The sequence below is a fragment of the Eublepharis macularius genome, chromosome 4 (genome assembly GCF_028583425.1).
Source record: "Eublepharis macularius isolate TG4126 chromosome 4, MPM_Emac_v1.0, whole genome shotgun sequence".
Lineage (NCBI taxonomy): Eukaryota > Metazoa > Chordata > Lepidosauria > Squamata > Eublepharidae > Eublepharis > Eublepharis macularius.
Genome location: NC_072793.1, coordinates 48,460,796 through 48,487,951, shown reverse-complemented (window position 1 = coordinate 48,487,951; position 27,156 = coordinate 48,460,796). Strand labels below are relative to the sequence as shown.

Genomic DNA, 27,156 nt, shown 5'->3' with positions numbered 1-27,156 from the left:
AGGAAATACCCCAACCCCAATAAGTATCTGTTGTTTACCAACAATCAGAAGATGAGACTGAGACAGAAGGAGCAACTCCTGCAGCTGAATGACTGGAACTTAGCAGGATGGATCTCCTACAAGTTGTGATTCTATAAATGACTGGAACATTCATACAAAAAGGGAGAGAACAAGTGGCTGCTATTAAACTGATGTACAAAATCAGCAGAAGAAATCAGGAATACATCAAATTTGGAGTTGGTAAGAGGTTTCTTTATTTTTAGAAATTTCATTGTCAAGCAAAATAATAATCTCCACTCTCTGTGGCCTCTTTCTGATATTATCTTTGCTGTGTGATAACCACGACAGACACAGTATGTACTCTTTTTGCACTAATTCAATAATTTGGAAAATCAAGGCCATATGGGAGAGACACTTGACAGCTTCTTTTCAACACCAACGTTGACCCCATTCCTGGGAGGAGCAACCCGAATGCAAAAAGGAGCTGTGTTGTGGGCTCTCTTCATTTGGCCTACATGAAAATCTCTCAACTTTACCTGAAAAGCAGAGAAAGGATATTTACTATAATGATTTCCACAGAACAAAGGTGCCATTAAAAACTGCCCTATAGGGACAGAAACCAGGTGCACCCTGGACTGAATTATTCCAGTTCCCCTGACCTTGATTGCCCGGTCCTACTCTCTTAAAGCTAGGGTTACCAGTTTCATGGGCAAAATGTATGGCATCAGTCTACTGCAGCAGGTATAGCCAACCCCAAGACAGTGTTCCAGAAATAAAACCAGAAACTTGTTGAGCCTGTTGTTTGTGTTTGCTCTGGGGATGAAGTAGAATGGAAAAAGGGGATCGACAAAAGATGGCATTCCCAGGTAAAGTAGTCCACCACACTGTATTAACTAGATTGTATGCTAAGGAACACCATGCCCCTCTGAGGGAACAGCTCCTTTTTTGACATTAGGCTTGTCTCTGTGGGCTAGCTATTGCAAACAGAATTTTCTCTCTCTTCCTTTTCCTCTCTCCCCCTCTCTGCAGCGATGCTAACATCTCTGGCAATCAAGAGACAGTGATCAGAGACTTGTGTGATATGGAGCCAGCTTCTAACATGCAAGGAAAGAGAGAAACAAAGCATGCAGGAACTGCTCATCAGAAAAGTAGTTTACAGCATCAGGGTCAGAAAGAACTGAATCCATTTTGTGAAGTATCAAATCCTGTGCCTATTCACGCATCAAGCGCAAGATGCAGATCAAGGGATTCTGAGCCTCAATGCTCACTACTGTGTCCGGGGGAAGGGGCTCTGTGCAATGGTCAAAAGAATGGAAACAGGTTCAGATATAATAAATCATTACTTCTTGTCTACAATGCAGCTTATTCTGACACACTCACACCCACCGTAATATAGATACATGGGCCTGTTATTGGTAAAGCCAACTGCCTTATAAACTGTACTTGCTTCAGAAAACCCTGGACTCATGGTATTCCTGCCCCCAAATGATTCATGCATTACTAATAATATTGTCATCCTAGCACCTGCATTTGTTACTACGTTGGAAAGGACACTGGGCAAATAGTCATGGTCGATGTGATGAGATTATTTTATAGATGGGAAATTAAGCCACCAACATGTAGGAAAGAACTGGACTCAAGCCACACAGTGTGATACGGTAAGAGCTCAAAGAGGAAGAGTCTCAGAAAGGTCAATGACAGGAAGCCAGCATCCTAACACATGGCCCTCTTATTTGAATCTTGGGCCAGATTCCCTCCTGAAGCTGACAATTCAGAAGTATGAATCTTGCTGAGTTTTATGAGCTGGAATTGTTTACTACCTTGTTTTTGTACTCTGATGTGACCTGCTCTGAGCCTGCTTTTCAGGTAGAGCAAAATATAAGTGCAATAAAATAAATAAATTGCCACTGAACCCAGGGGTACTATTTCAAAGAGCCTTGCTCACATGACTTCTGAGCGCCAGGATACAACCAACCCCTATTTTGAGGAGGAGACAGATACAAATAAAATGGTTACCAATTGCATGTCGAAATGGGAATCCAAATGGCTGTTAGCAGAGCTTATTCAGTCTCAGCCTCCTTTCTTGTAAGTCAAACAAATGAGAGTAATGTCAAATATGACTCTGATGCAGAGAGAACAGGAAGCATAAATGCCTTGGATTTTTTGTTCCTCCATACTGCCTGAAATAGAACTTTCTCTTGCCTGGGAGATGGCACAAGCCGTTGGAAGAGAGACAGGTGCAGAGGAACATAGAGTGTGAGATAATTGTGCTTTTTGTTCCTTCCTTACCAATATCTGAGGTTACTTTGAGAGTCATGAGCTGTGCACAGTCCACACAAGGGATGAAACATGTAGCTACTATGGAAAACCACTATGCTCTATATTGTACAAAGTCATCACTGCATTTTCAGATATAGCTTCTCTCATTTCTTGTTTTGAGTAAAAACACAGATCTCTAAATGCAGGAAATTTTAATGTGAACCTTCACTAAGATTCAGTTAATTTTTTCAGCCTCTTGGCTCATCCATGATAACCCAAAGCTCCTCTCCAACAAAAGGCTGGTGGGGAAAAAGCAGTAATAGCCACAAAGGCCAAATCAGATTCAAAGGGTCGCTCTGTCATCTTGCTCCAACCTGCTTGGATAGCAAAAGCAAGGCCTACAAACCCAAGTTGTAACATTAGACTCCAGGTGATGCATATCCTTATGACCTTCCACTGATAAATTTACTCAGATAGATCTATGCTTGCAGTTTTAGAGACAAGTAATTCTATGCCCCCTTGGTCTTAGAAAAAGAAGCTCCCTTCATCTAACCACCTCAATCTTTCCAGTGCCATTGACCAGACATGACCCTTGTAATGGGATCAACTGGAACTAATTCTCTGCTCTGCCTGTTATTCTGGTATGATACTGAAGTGCATAGTTTCTGCATCAGATTCCATGTGTTTATCTCCAGGGGCCCAAATTCTGATCCAAATTATACCAGCACAACTTTGAATTTGGTGTGGCTGAGACTCCAGAATCAAACTATCCACAGTTAACTAGTAAAACTCCCAGCTCAAAGTTACATCCATCCATCAAGTCTCTTCTGCCCCTCCCCCATCAATGCATGTAGTTTAACACTGTTTGCCACCAGCAGAGAGTCAATGTTCTTCAGAAAAGGTGCCTGCGGAGGAAATAGTCCAGATCATCCAAGGAAACAAGGCAAGCTATAAACAACAATTGCCCAACTGACAAACTGCAAAGCAACGGGTACCTCACTTTGCGTCCCAAGAGTCAATGAGAGGGCATCCTGCATTGCTCAGGCCACTACTATCTCCTCATTAGCCACTCCTTCCTGGGCTTTTCTGACTGGTAACCCCAGATGTCTTGGTGTGAGCCTGATGGACAACAAGGATACAGGCACCCAACTGCAAGAAGCTAGCAGGGCAAACAGCAGATCCATGATCCTGTTTCGCTTAGAGCTGATTCCACATGGAGAAAATTATCTTTGGAGCTCTTGCTGCTGCTGAGAATTCAGGGGCATTTGCAGTGGCCAGAGAGCAGAGGTGAACAGAACAATTCCCCCCACACTTCCCGTGTTTCAGTCCCCTATGTGCAGCCACCCCCACTCCACCACAGGGTTTTTTCAAAAAAGGGGAATTGCAATATTTTAATGTTATAACAACCTATTGCCATAGTCTGCTTGTTGCCAAATTTCATTTTTTAAAAAAGTATCTAGCCCCTTTTTGGTGGAGAAAATGTGCAGCTTGCACTTGACATACCAAGTCAGGTTTGGCAAAGATCACACAGAAGCAGGACAAATACAGGATGACATCATATGGAGGAGGCTCCAGAAACCAGGGCTGCTATAAGGAATCCAAGATTGAGCTAAACCTGTATGCGGAAGCAGCCTAGTAAAACGGTACCAGGAGACAATATTAATGTGCCTCCTCTCTCTGCAGCTTCAATTCAAATCAGAATCCATTGTGCCCTTTATTTATTGGAAAACCATGGACGTTCCAGCAACAGGTCAGTGGAAACCAGTAAGCTGTACTGTGGTTGGGAGGGAAGGCAGCATGGTATAGCCTGATCTCATCAGATCTTGGAAGCTAAACTGGGTTGGTACATGGACAGGGGACTACCAAGGAAGACTTTGCAGAGGAAGGCAACTGCAAACCACCTATGCTTCTCACTTGCCTTGAAAGCCCCGTGCTGGGATTGCTCAAATTTGGTTGCAGCACATATACTGTGAACAAGATTAGATACCACCTGCCAGTTAAAAGCCTATGCTGCCCCCTCAAATGGTCACATCTATTCTTTTTTCTACATGTTCATCAAGTTATTATTTAATTTGTAAATGGAGAGTTACCAGGGCCCATTTCTATCCTGCAAATTGAGAAGTGTTTATCTCATTCTAACATGCAGAAACTTTTTATTACAATTTCATGATGAGCAAAGGCACTCTGCAAATGCTCAAGATTGCTCCAAGATTGCTTCATGTGTTTCAAGGGGTGTGTTCTTGGCACTTGCAAAACAGGCTCTGTGTTTACACCTGGCTCGATTTAATCTCTGAGTCCATTTCAGATCAGACTAAGTTTAGATCTGACCAACCATAGTAGATTACATCTGAAAACGCTTCTATACAAACATTAAAAAATGATAGAAATGCAACAGGAGAGATACAATTCTGACAGAAGAGTATATAACAAAATACACTTTGTTTTGGGACTCAATGGTATGGCAGGAGAACCAGAAAACATAACATTCTTATTTTTTTAAAAGCCTAACACTTCAGCTGGACATTGCTGAGAGTCTTCTCCATGTATTGGACAAGCCAAATAAAACACAAACACCTTTTCCATCAGTGACTAGCCTAAATTGGTACTATGTATCCATGTCTATTTCAGTCATGCAAAATGAGAAATGGACGTTTCCACACGTCTTCTCCCCCTCCTGAAAAATAGCACAAAACTTACGGAACGACGCACCTTCATGGCACGATTTCCCAACACGACTTTGTGTTGTGGAGCGATGACGTCAGAAAACGTGCCACAAAGCAAAGTCGTGATGGAAAATCGCACCATGAAGGCATGTCATTCCGTAAGTTTTGCGCTATTTTTCAGGAGGTGGAGATGTGTGGAAACGGCTCATTTGAAGGAGGCAGAGGAAGACTATCCTTAGTCTAATGACTGTACACTGCTTTGCAGGAGAGAAAGACACGTTATGAAGGAAATACAGGGCTCCAAGCCCCATACTTGTTTTGTAATGCTAACGTGGGGGCAGAATTAGTAAGGGAGAAGTGACAGATGGTAAGAAAGCACATCACCCTTTCACAGTCTGCTGATTCGCCCCCACAACCCCTTTCCCTGCCATTTTTTCCACAGCTGACTGACCAAAAAATGAATCTAGCTGGGGGGAAATGGCCTTGGGGAGAGAGGTTCAAAGTAAGGATTGGGAGGAGGGAAAAGGTATTTGGAATGAGTTGTCCCCAATATGTGGATAACACCCTGCTCTACTTCTCTCTAACAACTGGGTCTGTGGAAGTCACGGACCAAATGCTTAGAGAAAATAATAGCATGGATGCGGGCCTAAAACATGAAGCTCAGTGCAGGCTTGATGTGTGCTTGGTCAATGTGAAAAGCAAGAACTTGAACTTCCTCAATGGAACACGTTTGTAGCTTGGGATGCTGCTGGATCCTGGCCTCCTGTCAAAGGTGCAAATAACCTCTGTGGCAAGTAGCATCTTCTTATTTGTTCCAGCTGATACACCAACTATTACCATTCCTTGAAAGCCATAATCTGGCCATCAGAATGACATCCAGGCTGGATTACTCTAATACATTTTATGTGAGGCTGCCTTTGAAAGTTGCCTAGAAACTTCAAAATGTGGCAAAACTATTGCTGAAGGCTGGATACAGGGATCGTATCTTCCCTATGCTGAAAGATCTAGCTGGATGGCTTTCTGTTTCTAGGCACAATTTATCTTTAAAGCCCTCAACAGTTCAAGGGTTCTTGGACAACCCTCTTGTGCCAGCCTGTCCAACCTGTTAGTTAAAGATTATTCTGTTCTCTGTGCTTCCTCTTGCTGCCCCCCCCCATGCCACCTCTTGCAGAGGTGAGGCGGCAGTGACTAAAAACAGGACTTTCTGAGTAATGGCACTTTGCCTTTGGAATGCCCACTCTCTCATCCCTTTTGAGGCTTGCCTGATGCCTATTTCAAGGTCTTTTAGGTACCAAGCGAAAACATTTATTTTCACCCAGCCTGCAGTTTTATTCCCATCTTTTTGTTGTCCTGTTTTTATTATCAGCTCATATTTTCCACCTTTTTGCTATTTTATGTTTCAGTCTTATGCTCCTAAGATTTGAATTATGCTTTGTTTATCTGGCTTCATTTTCATAAATGTTTATGATTTTACAGCTGGGGGGGGTAGTTTCATTGAATTGTTTACTGTCTTAATATTTATTTATTGTTTCATCTCTTCTTTTTGTTAGAAGCCTGGAGAAAGCAACTGGAGAGGCACCAAAGAAATACTTCAAATAATAAGTTACAGTACTAAAACAATTGAGCACGGGGGCAGCTACCATTGGGATGCAGACTTTTTTCAAACCCAAAGGAGTAAGCCCCTAGTTATATTCCAGTTGTCTGTAACAAGATAGACTTTTTAGACAGTGTACACTTTTCATAGTGGTTTCATATACATCATGAATAAGCTCCTTAAGGAACAGCCTGCTTGAAGATATCAGGAAATCTTCCACTCTCCTTGCTTTCCACAAACTGTGCAAAACTGAATTATTCAGGAGGGCTTTCTTACCCAGGTAATAGGCTGTACTGTAAGGAAACTGTTCACAGAGATGCTTTGAGAAGAGATAGGGACTGTAGACTATACTACTGTGCACTGTCTGTTACTGTATGTCCCTACTGGGTTGACTCAATGTAATTTAATATGTTATGTTAAATTACTTGGGTTTGTTTCAACATTGTTTCAGCTCTGTACCAGATTTCTGCTTGTTTTCAAATTTCTGCAACCTATGTCGTATTGTTTTGGTTACTGAATGCCCCAGCTGTTTTGATTTATTGAATTACACTGTGTAATCGGCCTTAAGTCTCAGCGAGAAAGATGGACTGTAAATAATGTAAATAAGCAAACAAACAAATAAATAAGTGTATTTGAACCTTCAATAGGCTTTTCATGTAACTTCTGATGAATTACGTAATCGCAAGACAGAATTAAAAAGAAATATCAAACACACACACTGCAGCCAATTGAAGTTTTGCTATATTCATATCAAAACAAAGCTGATCTAATCCTCATGGATGACAATGATCCTAGTCAAACTATTTCTTCAACAATTATGAGCATTTTTGAAGACGCCTTGATTGTTAGACTACCCTAGCTTTTCAAAGTATACCCCATCAATTTTGGCTCTGTCTAATCCAGACTCCTCACAATGTTACCACTGGTATTTCCTTCCTCCTATCTATACTTAAATACATACATACATTTTGAGAGCAATGATGTGTGGTAGGGCAAAGGCTCTTTGTGAAGGTAAGTGCTAGTACTAGATTTCCAATGGGCCACTTTAAAAAAAAAAATTGCATAAAGCTATCTTATAAACAGCCGTGAATGGAGCTTGCTTTCAAAGCCAGTCCAGTCTGCAATCCTTCTCTGATCCCAGGAAGTTAAAGCCTTACGATAGACATAGACATAGGTTGTTTTTACCGACTACTTGGTACAGTCTCTAGCCTATTTCTGCAGAGATATAAGAGGTAAGGCATTATCTCTGCAACAGAAAGTGTTAAAAGCTAATTTAGTTTTTAAAAAAAGGAAAGCTAAGAATTCATAGTACCTAGTAGATAGATCATTATAATGATACAACCATCAACCAATTTTTTAAAAAGCCCCTGGTAGTATAGGGGGAATAGCCACCATGGGAGACGGGCAGGGAAAATATACAGAAATATGCCATGCTGCTGTGCTTAATCAGCTGCCACAGAAGCAACAAAAAAACCCTGGAAAGTCACTGCACTGTGGAAGACCTCATTATCTCAACAAATAGGTGTTCTCAACTCACATTTGGTAAGACAGTGGGAGTGCCAGGGGGAGGGTACCTAAGGGGCAGGACTGTGGGGATAATGTGTGGGGTCCTTAACACCTCCCACCTATATTCCCTTGCAAATATACTCAGAGGCTGATCTTCTTTAGCTTAGCTTTTAATCTGGGCAGCTGATCAAATATAACTGGAGTGGGGGAGGGAAGAATTTTCAGAGAAGAATCAGTATCATGTGAGAGTGGTTAAGCATCCCCTTCCACCTCATTCATTTTCTCCTGAGAACGCCCTTCCCCTAGCCTACACATTAATATTATTAGGAAAACACAGTGGATCCCATATACTTCCTCATATTTCCATCATGTGCTTCCTATCTTTCCATTGTAACATGCACTTTTGCAAGTGTAGTGCAACAGTACTCTTGTTGTACAGGATCCAGTCTTTATCCCTGAAGAATTTCTCATTTGGGGATTCCACACACTCCTAAGCCTTGAACCACGGTGCTTCTGGCGATTTCCCCTTAGCTAGGAGAGTTCAGTGATTTGCAGGGCAATCCTAAGCAAAGTTACTTTAGTCTAAGCCCATTGAAATCAATGGGCTTAGACCGGAGTAACTCTGCTTAGGATTGCACTGTTGGAGTGCTTTCTGAAATACGTTTACCCAAGTACCACAAGCACTGCTTTGTGCCTATAACACTGATGATATTGACACAAGAGCAAGCATGGAGCCTGTGAAGAAGGGGCACACATGACGCCATGATACTAGGCAAAGAATTCCCTTAACAGTTTCAGACTTTGGCCGTTTCCACACATCTCCCCCTCTCAAAAAATAGCGCAAAACTTATGGAACGACATGCTTTCATGGCACGATTTTCCATCATGACTTTGCTTCGTGGCGCGTTTTCTGATGTCATCGCGCCATGAGGCAAAGTCATGTCGGGAAATCGCACCGTGAAGGCACGTCGTTCCGTAAGTTTTGTGCTATTTTTCAGGAGAGGGAGAAGACGTGTGGAAACGGCCTTTTACTTCAAATGTTAGCTGGAGTCACTGCTCAGCTCAAGGGTCTTCTCCTTGAGACGAGGCAGCTAGGGTGGTGAGCCTCCAGTTGGAGCCTGGAGTTCTCCTGGAATTACAATTGGACTCTATGTCACAGAGATCAGTTCCCCTGGCAGAAATGTCAGCTTCAGAGAGCGGACTCTGTGGCATCACATCCCCACTGAGCTCCCTTCCCAGGTTTCACCCTAAATCTCCAGGAATTCTCCAAACTGGAGTTGGCAACTGTATTCCATGCAACATCCGCTTTTCGTGGAGTGGGCACCCCCCTTCTTTTGTATTGCTATGTGCATTATTCAGCCTTTTAAAAACTGGACTGGGGAAGGTGGGGGGGCGCAGCACAGGTTTCTCTTCAACTTGACTATCTCCCATCCCTTGATGGACACTGCATGATGGCCTTTCAAATGGTATTTGCAAAACGATTCCATAGATGCTAAGAAGGGACAACTGGTAGTCAAAGTAAACTCAGGGAGTGATGGAGTAAAGAAAAATGAGCTCATGGTGGAGACAGAATCCAACCAATAAATTCAATATTTATACACAAGTATACAAACAACATGGTCAGTGTTCTCAACAGAGGAGATTCTTTTCCTAGAGACTCAGATCAGATTTTCTTCAGGTTTGACTTAGTGACATCAATATGGAAATGTATCCAGGGATACAATTTTTTCCCAGAAAAAAGAGCTATTTTTATTTTATACAAATTTCAAATAGACTTTGAGTGCAGGAGGAGCAATCAGGCATCAATACAGATGGAGCAATGTTTCCATGAACCAATTTCTCCCTTCACTTTGTGTGTGTAAAGTGTCATCAAGCTGACTTACAGCTACTCTGTAGGGTTTTCAAGGCAGGAGACTTCAGAGGTGGTTTGTTATTGCCTCCCTCTATACAGAGACTCTGAACTTCCTTGGTGATCTCCCATCCACGTACTAACTAGGACCAACCCTGCTTAGCATCCAGGATCTGATGTGATCAGGTTAGGCTAGGCAATTCAGGTCAGGGGGGGGGGCTCACTTTAGATCCTCTTTTAGGTCTGATGTATATGTTACTACTGCAGCATTAGAGCTGTTTCCATCCATAACATCTGTAAAAAAATTGCCATGCAGCAACACTGGTTTGGGAAAGGGATCATACCATTTGAGCAGCCTGACTGCTTCACACTCTTATTTTAACAAGGAGGTAATAAGAGGACCGAGCAAGAGTAAGATAAACGTAAAGGTAGTCCCCTGTTCAAGCACTGAGTTGTTACTGACCCATGGGGGGACGTCACATCACGACGTTTTCTTGGCAAACTTTTTACGGGGTAGTTTGCCATTGCCTTCCCCGGTCATCTACACTTTATCCCCAGGAAACTGAGTACTCATTTTACCAACCTTGGAAGGATGGAAGGCTGAGTCAACCTTGAGCCAGCTATTTGAACCGGGCTTCCGCCAGGATTGAACTCAGGTCGTGAGCAGAGCTTGGGCTGCAGTACTGCAGCTTACCACTCTGCGCCACGGGGCTCTTAGAGCAAGAGTATATACCTCTTTATTCTGTTCCTGAATAGTTTCCTCAATGAGGGGCTATGGCTCAACTGAGGACATTTTCTCTGCACGCAATTAGTCCCAAATGCAACCTCCCAGCCTCTCCAGTGAAAAGGATGAGGTAGAAAGTGACATCAAAAACCTGTGCCTGAGGTCCAAACCACAGATTACATCTATCACATGATTGCCATGAGGACACCAACTACAAGTTCCCTGTAGGTATTCAATTTAGAAGCACCAGAGAGACCCAATTCAGACTGGGACCATGGTGGGAGGGGGGGGGAAGAAGGGCTCAAGCCTTTCTCCCACCATTTCCCCAACAAAAATGGCTCTGGGAGGCATTACCTGCCCCATCAGGAGGCTGCAAATGTACTGGACGCCTGGAGATCAGCAGTAGTCTCATATGATTTTATACAATATTGTCCCAAACTTTTTTGACTGAATACATGAAAGATACTGTTGTGCAATGATAAAATCAGCAAGGAAAAAAGGCATAAGCTGAAATTGTTAAATAGGCCCTTTTCATGCCTTCTAAATTACAGCCCCCACCAAACCACAAGATTACTTGTAATACGTAGTTTCACACAAAGTTAATAAAACAAGGTAAAGGGCTGAATTGTAGCACATGTTCCTCAATAACCTCAGCAGATATATATAATACTGTTCACCTTTGTTCATAAGAATGGAGCCAAGGATTTGCCAAACTGAAGCAGCCATTTGAGAGAATATATTGATAGTGAAGTCGGAAGTGACCACTGAAATACTGCAATCTGAATCTGTGAATAGCTCAGGAGTCTCACCTCTGGCAAGGTAAATGCAAAACTGTAATAAGACACACCAGGGGACATTTAAAGAGCTGAAGACAGAAATGCTAACAATAAGAAGCTTTTTCTAAATTTAACTACATTCGGCATGCAATCCCAAGTTATACCCTTCTAAAGTCCAATGAAATCAATGAATTTAGAAGCATGTAACTCAGTTTAGCAGTGCACTGTAGAAGTAGGAAGTCAAGTGGGAATCTACTGGAGTCATTAACATTAAAATATAACAGGAAGAATTGACGACATCAAAGCCATGGAAGCTATATGAAACTTTTGTGAAGCTTATGAAGAAACTAGCTTATAACGCATATCCACTAGTGCAAATCCACATGACGTTAACCAGGAGCCAGTGCAAGTCTGGCATAGCCAGATGTCATGATGCAATCTATTATCTTGGGAAAGGTTAATTCTTCCAAGCTGCTAGAGCTCTTTTTCATTTCCTTTAACTTTTCACAATTGTACAGGTGCAGCATCAATACTCTCTTTTAAGATAAATAAGTATTGAAAAGTAGAAGGGCTGTGCTGTTGGATCATTCTCAGCGGAATGAAAGAGGTCTTAATAGAAACTTAAAATCATGGATAGTCATTTCAAGGGACAGTTATTCCCGAATAACATTACTGAATGTGGACACAGGATGTAATTCAGCTTCCAAGGAGCTCATGACCTAATTCATATAATAACAGCAGCAAACCAAACACAGTGAATGAATACTGCATCAAATAGAAGGAAGTTTAATTGCAGTGCAGATTTGCCTTTGGAAACGTTTTTTAAAGTGTCACAAACTGATGCATCAGTAAAAGTTTAAATCGATAAACAGCTGTCTGAAGGACAATATGACAGCCAGCCAAAAGTTTTGAAGGATTTCATACACTAACCAAGGTATGTAAAATACCACTAAAACTAGTCTTTTAAACAGATGGCTAGAAAAGAGCTAACATGAACAGATTTTAAAAAGAAAGCACTACAAGCAATCTTGGACACTACAGTCCAGTTAGCCTAACTTCCATATTAGAAAAACTGGTTATCAGCCACAAGAAATAACAGAACAATTAGTCTCGCACAAATATATGTTGCAGAAATATTAGTATCATTTCTGTCAAGAAAAGCATCTTAAAAATATGTTGACATTGTTTGGCAGAGATTACAAACATCTCATCAAGGGCAATCTACTTGGTAAAGCTGAGAAAAGGTAAAGTCAGTTTTCATGATAGGGTCTCACGCAGACCTTTGTTAAAAGAACTGGGATGATCTCAAAAAGAGAAAGTAACAAATAATCTTGCGGCACCTTAAAGATTATCACATTTATTGTGACATACGGTTTTATAAAACGGAGCCCACTTCGTGGACAAAGCTACAAACAGCAGGAGGAGTGGGGAGAAGAAAAGCCAGAAGGCCCAGTTTTTCAAGACATAGATGTTTTATACTAAATTTCAGTATCCAAAAACAAAATCTATGTAATACCTTTTATTAGGATCATTCAAAGTAATATAAAACAGTGTGCAGGGCTCTCCAGAATTCTTCCTCTGGTTGGATGTTAAAAAACAAAAGAGGACATGGTAGGGGTGGTAAAGATAGGCGATGTCTCCGGCTGTGATCCTAAGGCCTCTTGTAAGCATTCTGTGCAGTATGCTGAACAGGTATGCAAAATGATGGTGGTGTCAAGTTATGTCATTGTCCTCCTGGGAAGAAGTAGCCAAAAAAACAATCCAATTGAAAATACATAATCAGTAGTTAATCAAATCTCCCTCTATCCTTTGAAGGTATGGTTGAAAGGTGGTCTAGAAATTTACTTGAATAAATTCTTCTTCCCAGAAAGCTAATGACATTGGTTTCTAATTGATTTCATTTGGTTTTTAGTTGATTCCACGTGTCTAGTTTGGCTAATATAAATGGCATACATCACATATGATAATGAGCAAGTAAATGAGTCTTTTATGGTACGGACTGATATTCTTCAGTCCTGTGATAAATATTATTTAAATCAGTATGAGGACAGAGTTTGCATCAAGGTTTGTGGAAAGGGGGGGGGGTGGAATTGGTGGAAAACAGCTGTTGTATACAAGCCAGTGTTTTTAAGTGTGAAAAAGGATGCATACTGAGGAAAAAATCCAACCTACACACAAATAGTTGTTACAGTTCAATTTGGTTAACATAAATCAGTGTTTTGTCAATGGCTTCAGTAGAATGTGGGTTGAGCTTGTTGTTGGGTCCTCAATGAGGGCCAGACTGAATGAGATCCTGGAGATCTGCAATCAGAATGTCCAACTTCAATAAATACCACAGTGGGGACCCAAATTACATTAGAATCAGGGCACTGGGTAAGGGTTGAACCCTCCCCCTCAGCCCCTCTTCCCAATGTGAATAACTTGCCTATGCAACATTGTACAAACCTAACATCTCATTAAAATGAGATGCTCAGGCATGTGCAAAATTGCACAGGTAAGATCTTTACATTAAATCACACCCCTACATGAGCTATTTGCTCCAGTATCGATGATAAAATACGATCCAAATAATGATGAACAGAAAAACTGGTTGAAAGAACTAGTTTCATATTCTTGTCCCAACCTGCACCCCCCCCCCCCCGCAACCGCCCCTGCTTCTCTGACTCTGTTTCCTGAGACAATAGGTTGGTTTGGGTAGAAATTCGATTTTTACAAGCTTTTGAGGGGCTTTAGATACTGAAGTGCCAGCAGCTGGACGTATGGTCACATACTCGACTGGCAGTCCTACCTGTAACATTCAAAAGAAACTTGCGCCTCAGCTCCCATGGTCAGATGGACAAGCCCCTGAGCATTACAAGGAGCATTACCAGACAAATGCTGTATTGTTTCAGTATATTCAACATGGTTTCCAGCAGGGAGGTATATTTCTGAAGACCTCTAAAGGTTTGAACTCTGAAGCCCCTCAGCCTTCATGCAGAAGAAGTAATCTGTAGCTGAGAAAACATAAATACAGGCGTCTGTCTGAAATCAATATTCAGCACAGCCTATGCAGACTGTGTAGTTTTGTGCCATACACAGATTGAAGACTAGCACTCACGGAAGGCTGATGTACCCAGTCATGTGCTCCACATACTTCCAGAAGAGTCAAGCAATGGCTATATGATCGCAACAACTGAGTGAAACTGATATAGATTCATGCACCACACCCTTGAGATGCTATTCAATTCCAATTGCTTTACAGTTGCTGACATGAAAGCTTTTTAACCAGCTTGAGGTGCTGAAGGCCCAATCCATGCACCTTTGTTTATGTAATCCTTCCCTTCCATTAGCTAACATTTGCTAGCTAACTGAAAACTAAAGAAGCTAGGTTTAAGGGAGTGGGAAAAGGTTCCATAGACACCTCACATAGCATATGCAGTCTACGTAGATCTGTGCTATACACAGACTGAATTTAAAGCCCTGCCCACTAAATCACATTATACTCCACGGCAATTCTATTCTTCTTTTCTTCTGCTGCAACTTTAAAGATCAAAACTGTTTAATACACATACTCTTGGATTCTGATCTGTGGTCAATCAAACTTTTAATTATGCAGACTACAATATAGTGAAGAGACCCAGCCAAGAATGACCAACAATACTCACTGCAAGTGACAGATCATGCCCGGAAACATTTAAATGAGTGGAGGTAGATATGGAAGGCTGTCATCCCTACTGTACAGAGGTTGGAGAGGACTAAGCTGTAGAGAAGGCCAAGTTTCCCAATGGAGATTATGGCAATTTTTTTTAAAAGAACCCAGTTTCTCTTGAACTTCTGCTTACTGCCTTCATCCATTCTTCTCCTCCTCTTTATAAAACCTGATTGAGCAGGCACACTAGCATGCTGAATATAATCAAGGAATCCATGTCAGAAGAGCTTTCGCACAAAAAGGAGCCCATGATGAGAAACAATTTACTAACCGACAAACCAACCACTAACTCCAATGATGTCAATAATTATTAATTGATGCCAGAGAAAGAAATAGTCTCTCACTCCTGAGCTTTCAAAGAAGCACCAGACTGACAGCAACACAACAACTTTCAGCTTCACTCCTATGAAGCTGACAAAATTCTACTCAGTTTCCACACTGTGTTGGCAACAGCAGCCGCAGTGGAGGTGAGAGAGCCCTCAGCTTGCAGATTCAAGGCAGTTAACCATTTTTTGCTTTGCATTCACATCAGATATGGAGTTGAAGGATTAAACTGCTTCACATTGGCTTGGGAAATGCTCCCACTGCATTCAGTACATGCGCCATAATGCAGGAAGCATACTACTATTTTTAAACAACTAGTCCCATGTCACAGTGGGCATTGCTTTCAAAACAACAATGTGCGAAAACAATTCGCATAATGAACCAGTTCCACTGATTTCAAAGGTACAGGTTAGTTATTATTTGAGCTCAGAATCTCTATCTTTCTATAAAATAATGTTTTCACTGCATCCATATATTTAACATCAATACACTCACAACTACATTCTAACAGTGTTACATGAATTACATTTGTAGAAATCAAGTGTTAATAGTACCATAAAGGTCGGCTGCAATTTTACCACATTAAACAAATGTCACAATCTATGCTGAAATGAATGGGATCTTCATATGACCACAGTTGATCTCTTGCACAGTTCTAATTTGTTTCTGTGGGAATGAACAGTTTTTACTGTTCAACACCTACCTGTACTCACAGTATCTCCATAATGATGACAAAAAACTCCAGAAGTATAAAGTCTATGCCTATGCCAGAAAACCAAGCCCAGGATATTTAACTTTGGCCACTTTAGATGTTCCACAATAGTAGTATAAGCATTCATGCTTTATCTCCCTCATTTTTCTTAATTATGTGCAATGGCTGATCATGCACATTCCTCCACAGGTAGAAACATACTTTCTTTCCCTCTATAGGGAGAAAATGCATCTCCCCATAAGGAAAAAAATGAATATTTTCTAATTGGAAGTGTGAGGAGATGTATTCCAACTTCCATTCTCTAAAATATCAAATGCATCTTTATGGCTAACAGAACAAAGCACTTTTTGCAAGCTGTACGTAAGGTCCAAAATAAACACCCAGGGACCTGGAACTCATCTGGTACTTTCAGATTTTTTTTGCAAATTACTTTGTTCAAAGAAATGGCTGCCTCATTCACTTTATATAACATATGATCTGGTTTTCCGTAAGAAACTCAAGTGAAACTGAGAGTGATGTAATGGTTAGTCAGACCCAAGTTCAAATCCCCACTCAGCCAAGAAGTTAACTGGGAGACTTTGGGACAGTCATTCACTCTCGCTCGCTCTCAGTCTAACCTACCTCACATCAGGGGCAGACGGGTAAGCACAAATGGCCCTGGCCTGCACCTGGCTCTACCCCCAATAAACGAGGAAGAGAAGAAGCAGTAAATATCAGCTTGCCCACCACTTCAGCTGCTTGTCTACTCACCCTGCACAGGGTCTGTGTAGCCAGCTCACCTGTCCCACATGGGGTGAGGGCCACCATAGTGGCAGCTGCAATGGCTACCAGCTCACCACAGTGGTAGCTACAAGGGCCACTCCAGGGTGGCCCCAGAGGAGGGAAGTGGCTCCCAAGCTAATGGCCCACCAGGACTTCCCCAGTGGCCTTAATGGCCAATTCCCTCCCTTGCCTTGGCTAGCTGTTGTGAGGACAAAATGAGAGGGAAAGTCTGGATAAATACTGGATAGACAGAAAGGCAGCTGGTGGAGAAACAGAAGCTCTGCTGTCCCTGAACCCCCATCTCTAGCAATGGGTCTATGGGCAGCCTTTTGGCGAAAGGGAAGCAGCAAAAAGCACTTCCAAATCACACTTCTATCTGACAATAACAGCATAAGCAGAAAAGGTTCCTATAACCTTCTTCGTTTCTTTTTCAGCATGAACCATACGGTCTTAAGAAATACAGCAGAAGTCTTTCCCCAAACCCATGGCTCTTATCTTAGTTTAATATTGAAAATCACAGACTTTAATTTTTTTTAGCTCTGGAGCTCATTCTAACAGACAAGTGCAACACATGTATATTGAACACTTCATGCACACCAATATCTCTGCAGAAACAAAAACATACAATCCTGCAAATGTAACTCCTTTGGGGAGGCCAAAGAAATGTTTGTTCCCTTTAGATAAAGGTCCATCAAGTTTGCAAGCATGAAACAATATGGAGTTCTGGTCCTTTCCACACACATCCTTACGATGCTCACACTTGGACTTCTTGCTCTACCAAACATCACTATCATGGGCAGAACAGGGCCAAGATTATTTTTCCAAATTTCATCCCATTCTGTTCGTCAGTGTAAGCAAGGATAAGGAATGTCCCTCCTCTCACACACATACTCCTAGCCCAGAAGCAGCCAGAGTTCAGAAGGGGGATGGATTCTGTCCCTTCTCCAGGATCCGGTTCTTGATGCTGGGGGGTAGGGGGCATAAAAGGATCCTTCTCCCCTGAAACCCTGCATCTGCTTTCAGGAGAGTGAGATGATGGGACTTCACTCTTCCTCCCTAAGGAATTCTGATTAATGATAACTGAGACACATTGGGTCAGCACTGTCAGTTTTGTCCCCAAGTGTAGTGCTTTACTTTTCCTCAGAGTCCTATAATTAATAACAGCCATTCACAAATTTAGGGAACAGTAAAGGTATGAACTCAGACACAACACTAGAATGGGGGCTACTCTCCCCAATGATCCTGATGCCTAAAAATAGGTGCAGTTTTTGCCCCCTCTCAATGGTGTTGAAGGGGGCAGCCTGTTCCCTCTGTCCTAATCTTAATGGAAGTCAAGTTAGATCCAAATAGCCCAGTTCTTTTTTGAGCAAGAACGCAGTGGAACGGAATTCCAGAACCCCTTGAAAATGGTCACATGGCTGGTGGCCCCGCCCCCTGATCTCCAGACAGAGGGGAGTTTAGATTGCCCTGCGCGCTGCTGGCGCGGCCAGCCATGTGACCATTTTCTCCGAGGGCAACCCACTGAGTTCCACCACCTCTTTTCCCAGAAAAAAAGCCCTGACCATCCCCCCACACATTTTTTTATTTTTGATTGGCTGAGGGGGGGGAGGTAAATGGCACCCCTTAAAAGGTCAAATTTGGCCCAAGAATTCTCCAGCTGCTGACATTTGTGTAAAATGTGGTTAAATATTGGGAGACTGTACAAGAGTATGGGAAACAGAGTGTAACAAGGGGAGAGAATGCTGAGTGCTGGCTATTTTATATATAGATGATGGCTGCAATTTCCATTCAGAATGGCTGGGATCCAATGAGGCAACTGTGTGTTCCTGCAGAGCCCCATATACCATAGCTGAATAGAAGTGCTATATACTGGCAGGGCTCTGCATTATGGCCATTGCCTACAGTACCTTTATTGTCTTATTTAGATTCACAGCCTCACCTTATGAAGTTTGCCATTATTAGTCTCATTTTACAGGTGGAAAACTGAAAAGGCAGAAATTTGCCCCAAATAATCCTGTGAGACTATTGATAAACTGACCAACGAATGGAGTAAAAACCCAACACTGCATTCATGGGGTCACACTCACTCTGACTACTACCAAAATCCCAAATTATATTGTTTTACCCTTCCTGGGCATGACAATTCCACGAGAAAAAAAATGTGAGAGATTAACATAATTCTTCAATTTAGTCTCGGGATCTACAACCAACCACATGGCACGAAAAGAAATTTAGCAGTTACTCCATTCATTTGTCCAGCACATCTAGCCATCCATGATACCATTTTTCTCAGCACATTCTTTAACAACATCAAAAGCTGCAGTGCACATGCTCAGTGATCCTCATTTTTAGGTAAATAGCTTAGACTCTTTAAAGTGTAAAAAAAGTGCACCTGCAAGTTGTTTTTCTATGAAACCAGCAATAGAACTAGAGTGACCTAACTTACACCAGTCTTAACCCATCAGTCCCAGTGGACTTTCCCTGGTTTTACTTCCATGTAAACAAAATGTAAATTTCCACCCTCAAACTGACAATCAGATTGAACAAACATTTTTTTCATTATAAACTAGTTGTGGGAAACACAACTGTACTTCCAAAAATAATGTTTCCCATGCACACACCCAACACCTTATTCCAAGATTTTCCAGGCATGAGAAGACGACATCTTGCTCTCAGATCATATTCTTACTCTCAGCACTAAACTTTTCTCAACAGGGAAGAAACAGGTTTGTGGTTTATGTAAACCAGGAGATCCAAAGACCGATAAGCACAACACAGTTCTATACCCAACAGCATTTGGCTCCTTCTGATAAAGAGTAGCTATATAAATTGTCACAACAAGAAGATTTGTACATACCAAGTTGAAGTGATGGATGCAGAAGCTGGAAATCTTGCATTTTTCTCCACCAGCAGAGGAAATCCCATATGCAAGACCCAGCAGGGGTAGCTGAACCCATCATTTCCTCTATACTATTCCTCTCCCTACTCACCAAGGGGAACTGTTCTCAGATATACTGTCTATGGTCTCTGGACCCATATGGGAATTTAAGCTCACAAACTCCTCAAATCCTGTCAAATCTAAATGAGTAGGAGGATTATTTCTTGGATATAGGCATTAAAATTGGGGAAATTCCGGTTCTAAGGGCTGTATTTTGGGCCAGATTCTTATCTTTGTTGCCTCTTGAGTCCCTAGAGTTTAGAGTCTACTAACGGGCTACACAAGGCCTCCGTTAGGCCTCTTTCAGTTCACTATGTGCCTCTTTTGGAAACAAAGGTGATGTTAGTGCTTATCTCAACTCTGCCTGACAATTCCTTGCTAACAAGGACTGTCATTTTTTGCACAACTAGCAGATACCATACTAACAATGTAATCCTAAACAGAGTTGCTCCAGTCTAAGCTCATTGATTTCAAGGGGCTTAGGCTGGAGTAACTCTTCTTAGGATTACACTGCAAGAAGCTTCATTCGCCATACCACATCTTTAGGAAAGAAGCTGATTGCTGGTTGTCTAAAATCTATCAGCCTGATTTGAAGAAGGGGAAATGAGGACACAACTAACAAATGCAGTATCCAAAGCTCTCAACTAGGGAAAATGAAAACTGATGCTCTCTGTCCTGCCCTCCCCCAATCCCACCCTCTGCATGGATTGAAAGACAAATGGCTCAAGAGAGAGAGAGAGAGAAGCTAACTAATAGGTAACAGAGGTAAGAGGATGGAAAGAAGAGAATGAAGAACACGGCAAATGCATGGGCTCAGGAGAGAATGCTGACCCATGCATAGGGGAAGCATGCACACAGGATTCACTATAAGGCAACAGAAAAATTAAAGTGGTGGAGAGTATACTAACATGGATACATAAATGGAAAGCACACAGACACAGAAGTAGGGGGTGCAAGGAAAGCAAGGGAGAAGGAAGGAAACTACATTAGGAGCAGAGGCATTTGGCAAAAGGAAAAAGGAGTACAATGTATGGATCACAGAGCAGGAGTGCAATTTGTGACACAGTTGTTAGGGTCAAGAGTTGCATCCATGTATTTAAAAAGGGGGTTTGAAACATCTGTGTAGACAATAAATCTGCCTTAGCAAAGGTAGAGTAACTAGCTGGTAAAAACATGCAGAAGCAACACAGATGTGATACATTAATGGTAGGAATATGCAGTTCTGGGTAGGAATGCTGGGGAGGAGTATGTGCAGGTGGGGCATCATGCATAAGGTGGGCAAAACATGCAAGAACCAAACTGGGACACATGCTTTAACATTGCCCTTTTCACAATTAATGTGCTGCTGAGGCCTAAGCGCTGATACATGGGACCCCCACAGAAAGGATATGGCCATTCGGTGATCTTTTTGGCGTATTTCCTCACCACGTTGTCCTCACTGAAGAGGAAGAGGGAGCGGTTGACAGTCAGGCAGCTCTGCCGAACAGGAATAGGGTTGTAGAGTGCCATGGTACGAGCTCGCTGGGCCATCGACTGTTTGTAAATCCTCTGGGCCCCCGGGGGACCACCTTGCCGGACGCCCCCGGCACCCCGGCCACCTCCACCGCTTGCTGTTCCAGAGCCAGCTCCCCCTGAACCTCCTGCCCCATAGCGGGCTGGCACCTCATCTCCAAACCGAGCCATCCTGCAAAGAGCAAAGGGCCGGGGGTTATGCTGCTGAGGATGCTGCCGGAGAGAAGAAGCTCATCACATCCCATCGGCTGCTGTAGGATGCTGCTAGGAGAGCTTGCAGCAGAGGGAGGGGGCACTCAGGCTGGAGCACGGCCGGGGAAAGCAGCAGAAATCCTGGGCATGGTCACTCTCACCTCCCTTTGCAGGGTGGAAGTGATGAAAAAAATCCTCTACCCTCTACCCAAAGGGTTGCAATGATGGTGGGGGGGGGGGGGAGACACACCCCAGAAGAACAGAAAAATCCCCCAAAACTGTAGAATTGAAATTAGGTGAAGGAAAAGACTAATGCACCAAACTGCCCTAAAATGAATTGCAATGAAAAAGAGTCAATGCACCATCAGTTAAAAATGTTTCCGTTTAAAAAAATAAAGAAATGCACTGCCCCTGGGAGGAGGTGGGGGGGGGAGAAATGACAATTAAACGTAGCGACAGCAGCACCTCCTCCCCACTGAGGGGGAAAAATGCAATTAAAGAAAGCGAATGCACCAATTCCTCGCCCCTAGCACTCTTCTCAAAGCCAGAAGGGAAGGAAATTGAAATAAAAATAAAAAATAAAAAGACGCCATCAACATTAGGTTCTCTGTCTCAATGTTTGCAAAGCAATTTGGTGGCTGAAATGCAGGCTTCTTCTGTGCTGGGCAGCTTGGCAAATTTTTGCACTCACAAGAAAAAAATAATTTTCCTGTAAGATTTATGAGATCAGTACATGCCCTTCCATCTCACAAATAAAGTACTGCACCGGTGAGGAAAAACAATGAGAAATTTACAACAACAAAAAGGCAGAAAAATCACCCACATTAAAAAAAATTTAAAAACACCCAAATGAAAACAAAATCCCCCCTCCCAAGGTTTGTTTTCACTGGAGCATCATCCTGCCGTCTTCAACAGAGTCCAAGATCTGAAGGGAAAAGCATTTGGGCTCTCCTTAAGCTTCTGGAGCTGTAGATGTTTCCCCCCTCTTGCTATCCAGCAGTCTCTCTTTCTCCCTTTTTATCCGGTGTGATTGCGTGTATGAGTGTGTGTGCGTGTGTGAGACACAGAGCAAGTGTGTGTGTGTGTGTGTGTGTGCATGCATGTGTCAGTTTTGCCTCATCTTGGAGTTGAATGCAGCAAAGAAATCCTGCAAAATCCAAAAATGAAAGAGACAAGAGAAGTAGTTGCCATCCACCATCTACTCATAAGGGTTCCCTGGTTGCTGCAATGTCTAGTATTTTTTCCTGCCCTGTATTCCTCCTCCTCCTCCTTCTCCTCCTCCTCCTCTTGGGTAAGCTAAAATAAGACTGGTGTTAGGGAGGGAGGCAGGCAGGGAGAGAAAATGGAAAAAAAAAGAAAGAAAAGGTCTGATTCACTGGCAGGTTGAGCTCTAATGTGCAGCAGTGGATCGATTTAATGCAAGCACAGAGCATCCCAAAGCCTCGGCCAGGCTTGACACATGATGGCCTAGAACCAATAGCAGGGGCTACAGCCCAACCAAACCTAGATGGGTTTTTACAGAGAGAGAAGGACACACACACACACACACACACACACACAGATCTTGATGGGGCAGGGAAAACCTGCATACAAATTGCATCTCTCAGCAGTCCACACCCCAGCAGTTTAGATTGATGTCAATTCTCTCATGTAAATTCAGATTTTTCCCCCTATTGGAAAGCAGCAGTATAAACAGAACCCCTAAAGATGCCTTCATTTGGAATTAAAAATCAGGTCAGATTAGCCTAGTCTTGTTTTAGATCAGTTTTCTAGAGAAGCAATGAGGAACCTGCACGACTGGTGAGGTGATACGAGAATGCAATGTAGAAGACGCTAGATGCTACGCTCCTGGAGTAACACTGTGTAAGATGGTATGTGCATGTTTAAGGAGGGCAAATGTAAATGCACATGCAAACATCAGCATACACATGACAGTAAGAGAATACACAAATGTGAAACTATAGGAATCAACATAGGTGGGTGTGCATACTGGTCCCTGTGTGTGGCACAGGACTGCAAAGTGCATATATTGCTACTGCCAATGCATGTCTTTGTGGGCATAAAAGCTGAGATATCAAACATGACACATCATGTTTAAAAATAGGTGTTCCAGTCTCCACTCTTGTATAGGTGCCAATTAATTCCATTATACTGGACTAAGCAACTAGTGCAAATTAACATTATCGCTATTACTCTAGGTGATAGTATTAGCAACCCTGATTTAAATCTGGATTTATCCCACTGATCTGAACTTTGAGACTTAGGTGTCAGTGTATATGAAATAGGTCACATATAAATGCCACTACATTAAATAACTCCATATGGCAAACAATGTGCAGCAATCAGCCAGGAACACTGGGAGATTCCCAAGTCACCATATCCTCTAATTTGTGGGTTTGCAGACATGTGGGAGAAAAAACCTTTACTTGTGCAGACTAAAACCAATGCACTGGAATCGTTTGCCACATGGGCATAGCTACGTGGGAAGTAAAGTGGCCTCAATGTGGTAGACATTTCTATAACATATTACCTTTATTAGGGGATACAATTTGAAACAGTCTCTGCTTTGTACCTTGTCTATGTCAACTCTGGAACCTTGCATATCTCATCATGTCATTATGGCTGAGGATGTTTATATAACACTACTACAGCACATTACGGTAACAGGATGAAGAAAACATCACAGATGTGCTGTTTCCTGTAATGTCCACAAGACAGAAACAATATATACATTGCCCTTCATTTACAATGACAGAGTTGGAAAAGATACTCAAAGTAACTAAAGATTTCTATGCTTTTTTTAGTTCTGAAAAGACCAGGAATCAATGTATCTAAAAGGTAGTCTCTAAGCAACTGCATAATGGTGGGGGGCACACTGGATAGGCTGCATTGGGTAACAGAGCAAAACCTGGACAAATACTGAGTAATACCATCAAAGTGATGCATGTTGTCATGTGAGTTCTGGTAGTATTAAGCAACAATCCTAATCAGGCCTACTCAGAATTCTACTCAGGTCCGCTCGATGGGGCTTACTCCCAAGAAAATGTTCTTAGGATGGCCCTATTACTAGTATTGGCATTGCAGGTATAAATCCACCACTGCAACCTCTTCTCTCTCCTTCCACCGTTTTAACTCATCAGCACCATTTACATTTCTTTTAGGTGGTAATAAACTGGGCAGATACCCATGCCAACTCTTAGCCAGCATCTGAGATTAGCATGAACTACCACAGGTACACTTTTGAAATAAATAAATAAAAGTAAAATGGGAAGAAACAAAAGTAAGGCAGGAGATATTGCACATCTTGGCACTGTTGAGCTGCAAGACTCCAATTTGCAAAGAATAGGGTCGAGGCAACACTTACAACAAAAGGCCAATCGTATATTTGGCTGCCATTCTAAGCACCCTTATCAGTGAAACTTAAGTTGGAGTAAATGTATTTAGGAATTTGCTGGATTTTTTTAACCATGGAAGGGAATGGGGAGATGCAGTACAACAACACAAAGACTTGGGGATTGTATTCTACAATCTGCGTATCATTTGTCTGCTTATGGCAAGCAAACTCTCAGGTTTTCTATCCATTGCCCACCACTGCTCCAAGAGACAGCGGGAGAAAAATAAAGAAAAAAGGCTCTAGCCTACTCACCTGCACTTCACATCACTTCCAGGTTGTACCCAGAAGTGATGTAGTGATACCATGACATCGCCAATGTCACATGCCCCACCCATGTCCCTGCCCTCAACCCAGTGATGTCACCAACATCACAGGCCCCACCTATGTCCTCACCCCTAACTCTCCCACTCATTGCCACGCTGAGCCTGGCAACTCGACTTCTACAGCAGTATTGCTGTAGCAACTTAGTCAAATACTCCTTTTGTACCCTTGAAAGTTAAAATAAAGACAGTAGAGGAGGAAAACAAGTGATAGCATCAGTGATGCCACCAGGGCTTTTTTTCTGGGAAAAGAGGTAGTGGAACTCAGTGGTGGAACTCAGGACCGCACAATGATGTCACTTTGGGTCGTCTGGAACAAGGGGGGAGTTTTTTAAAGTTTAAATCGCCCTTGGCGAAAATGGTCACATGGCCGGTGGCCCCACCCCCTGATCTCCAGACAGAGGGGAGTTTAGATTGGCCGCTGTGTCGCGGCACAGAGGGCACTCTAAACTCCCCTCTGTCTGGAGATCAGGGGGCGGGGCTACCGGCCATGTGACCATTTTCAAGAGGTGCCGGAACTCCATTCCACCGCGTTCCCACTGAAAAAAAGCCCTGGATGCCACTCTTTTGTTTCATTCCTCATAGTCCACTGTGAGGATACAGAACTTTGCAAAGGAGAGACTTTCTAATCAGAAGTAGAATATCCATCTCAGTGGATATTCTATTCTGTAATGTTCAGTAATATTAACTTCATTCCTTCCTTCCACATTCTTCATTCTCACATAGACAAGGGGTGCCACTCTGCCTTGAAAGTTAAGCTGTGCCATGGAAATTTCAGCTCATGTAGCTGCATAGGGCTAGAGGAAATTGAATGTCACTTATGCTTGGTGAGTTTCACGAGTGGTGGTGTGGGATTCGAACCTTCACTCTGGGGCAACCATCTACAGAGTTCTTTCACAACAATAGGACTTGAAGCTAATCAGGGAGGAGAGAGCATGAGTTCCTCTCCCACACAAGTTGGTTCTAGTTCCTGAAAGGAAAGAAGGATGGAAAAGATCTTCCTAATGATCCAGAAGAGGCACACCAGCGTTTTGAAAGTTCACAGGTTGCCATGCTGCCTTCAGTTGCCTCTTTCCTGGCCATTCAAAAACAACAGGCATTTCATCTTCAGTTAGTAAAAGAATTGCACTAAAGATTACTCAAGGTACATCCAAATGATCATAATTCCATAACAACAACAACAACAACAACATTCAGTGTATATACTGTCCTTTAGGACAACTTAACGCCCACTCAGAGCGGTTAACAAAGTGTGTTATTATCTTCAGGATAATCACCCTGTGAGGTGGGTGGGGCTGAGAGAGCTCTGAGAGAGCTGTAACTGACCCAAGGACACCCAGCTGGCTTCAAGTGGAGGAGTGGGGAATCAAACCTGGATCTCCAGATTAGAGTCCTGCTGCTCTTAACCAATACACCAAATTGCCTGCATCATTTAAGGAAAACATTGGATCAGTTCCTCTAGAACTTGTTTTGACTCACAATCTGCCTGTAATCCCAGCTTTCAAGATAAGCACGGGTTTTTTTTTAAATCATTCTCTTCTCCATCTCTCTCTGTCTCTTTTGCTAGGACTTGCATGTCAGCTGCCCAATAACACGTAATCTATATTTCACCAACACATGCGCACACACACAAATAAGACACAATGATTTTTCTCTACAATCTTGCTTTGCCTCTGACAACCAGCAACACGGATAACAAAATAATTGCATCACCATTCTGGTTGCCCGCCATGGATCAGGTATAACTCATCATACCCAGACTAATGCAGTAAAATCAGCATTGGATTGTAGGTCATTAAGACAATTCTCCATTATTTTTCTAACAGCAATTCTAATGCATCTTCAGTTAACTGTCACTTAACATATCAAATGGAAAGGATTACCTTTGTCTAAACCCAGAAACTGTAATCAAAGGGATGCATGCATGGGACAGAACTGTACTC

General features: G+C 42.4%; 1 protein-coding gene across 3 annotated transcripts in view; it reads right to left on the bottom strand.

The window, feature by feature from the left end:
- The window catches only part of CACNA1A (calcium voltage-gated channel subunit alpha1 A), a 262,064-nt gene extending 240,586 nt beyond the window's left edge, over window positions 1-21,478 (bottom strand). For all 3 annotated transcript variants that reach the window (XM_054976850.1, XM_054976848.1, XM_054976849.1), the window contains exon 1: window positions 21,186-21,478. In XM_054976850.1, the coding sequence (XP_054832825.1) occupies window positions 21,186-21,478 (293 nt within the window). The remainder of the gene's footprint in view (window positions 1-21,185) is intronic.
- Between the last annotated feature and the right edge of the window lie 5,678 nt (window positions 21,479-27,156).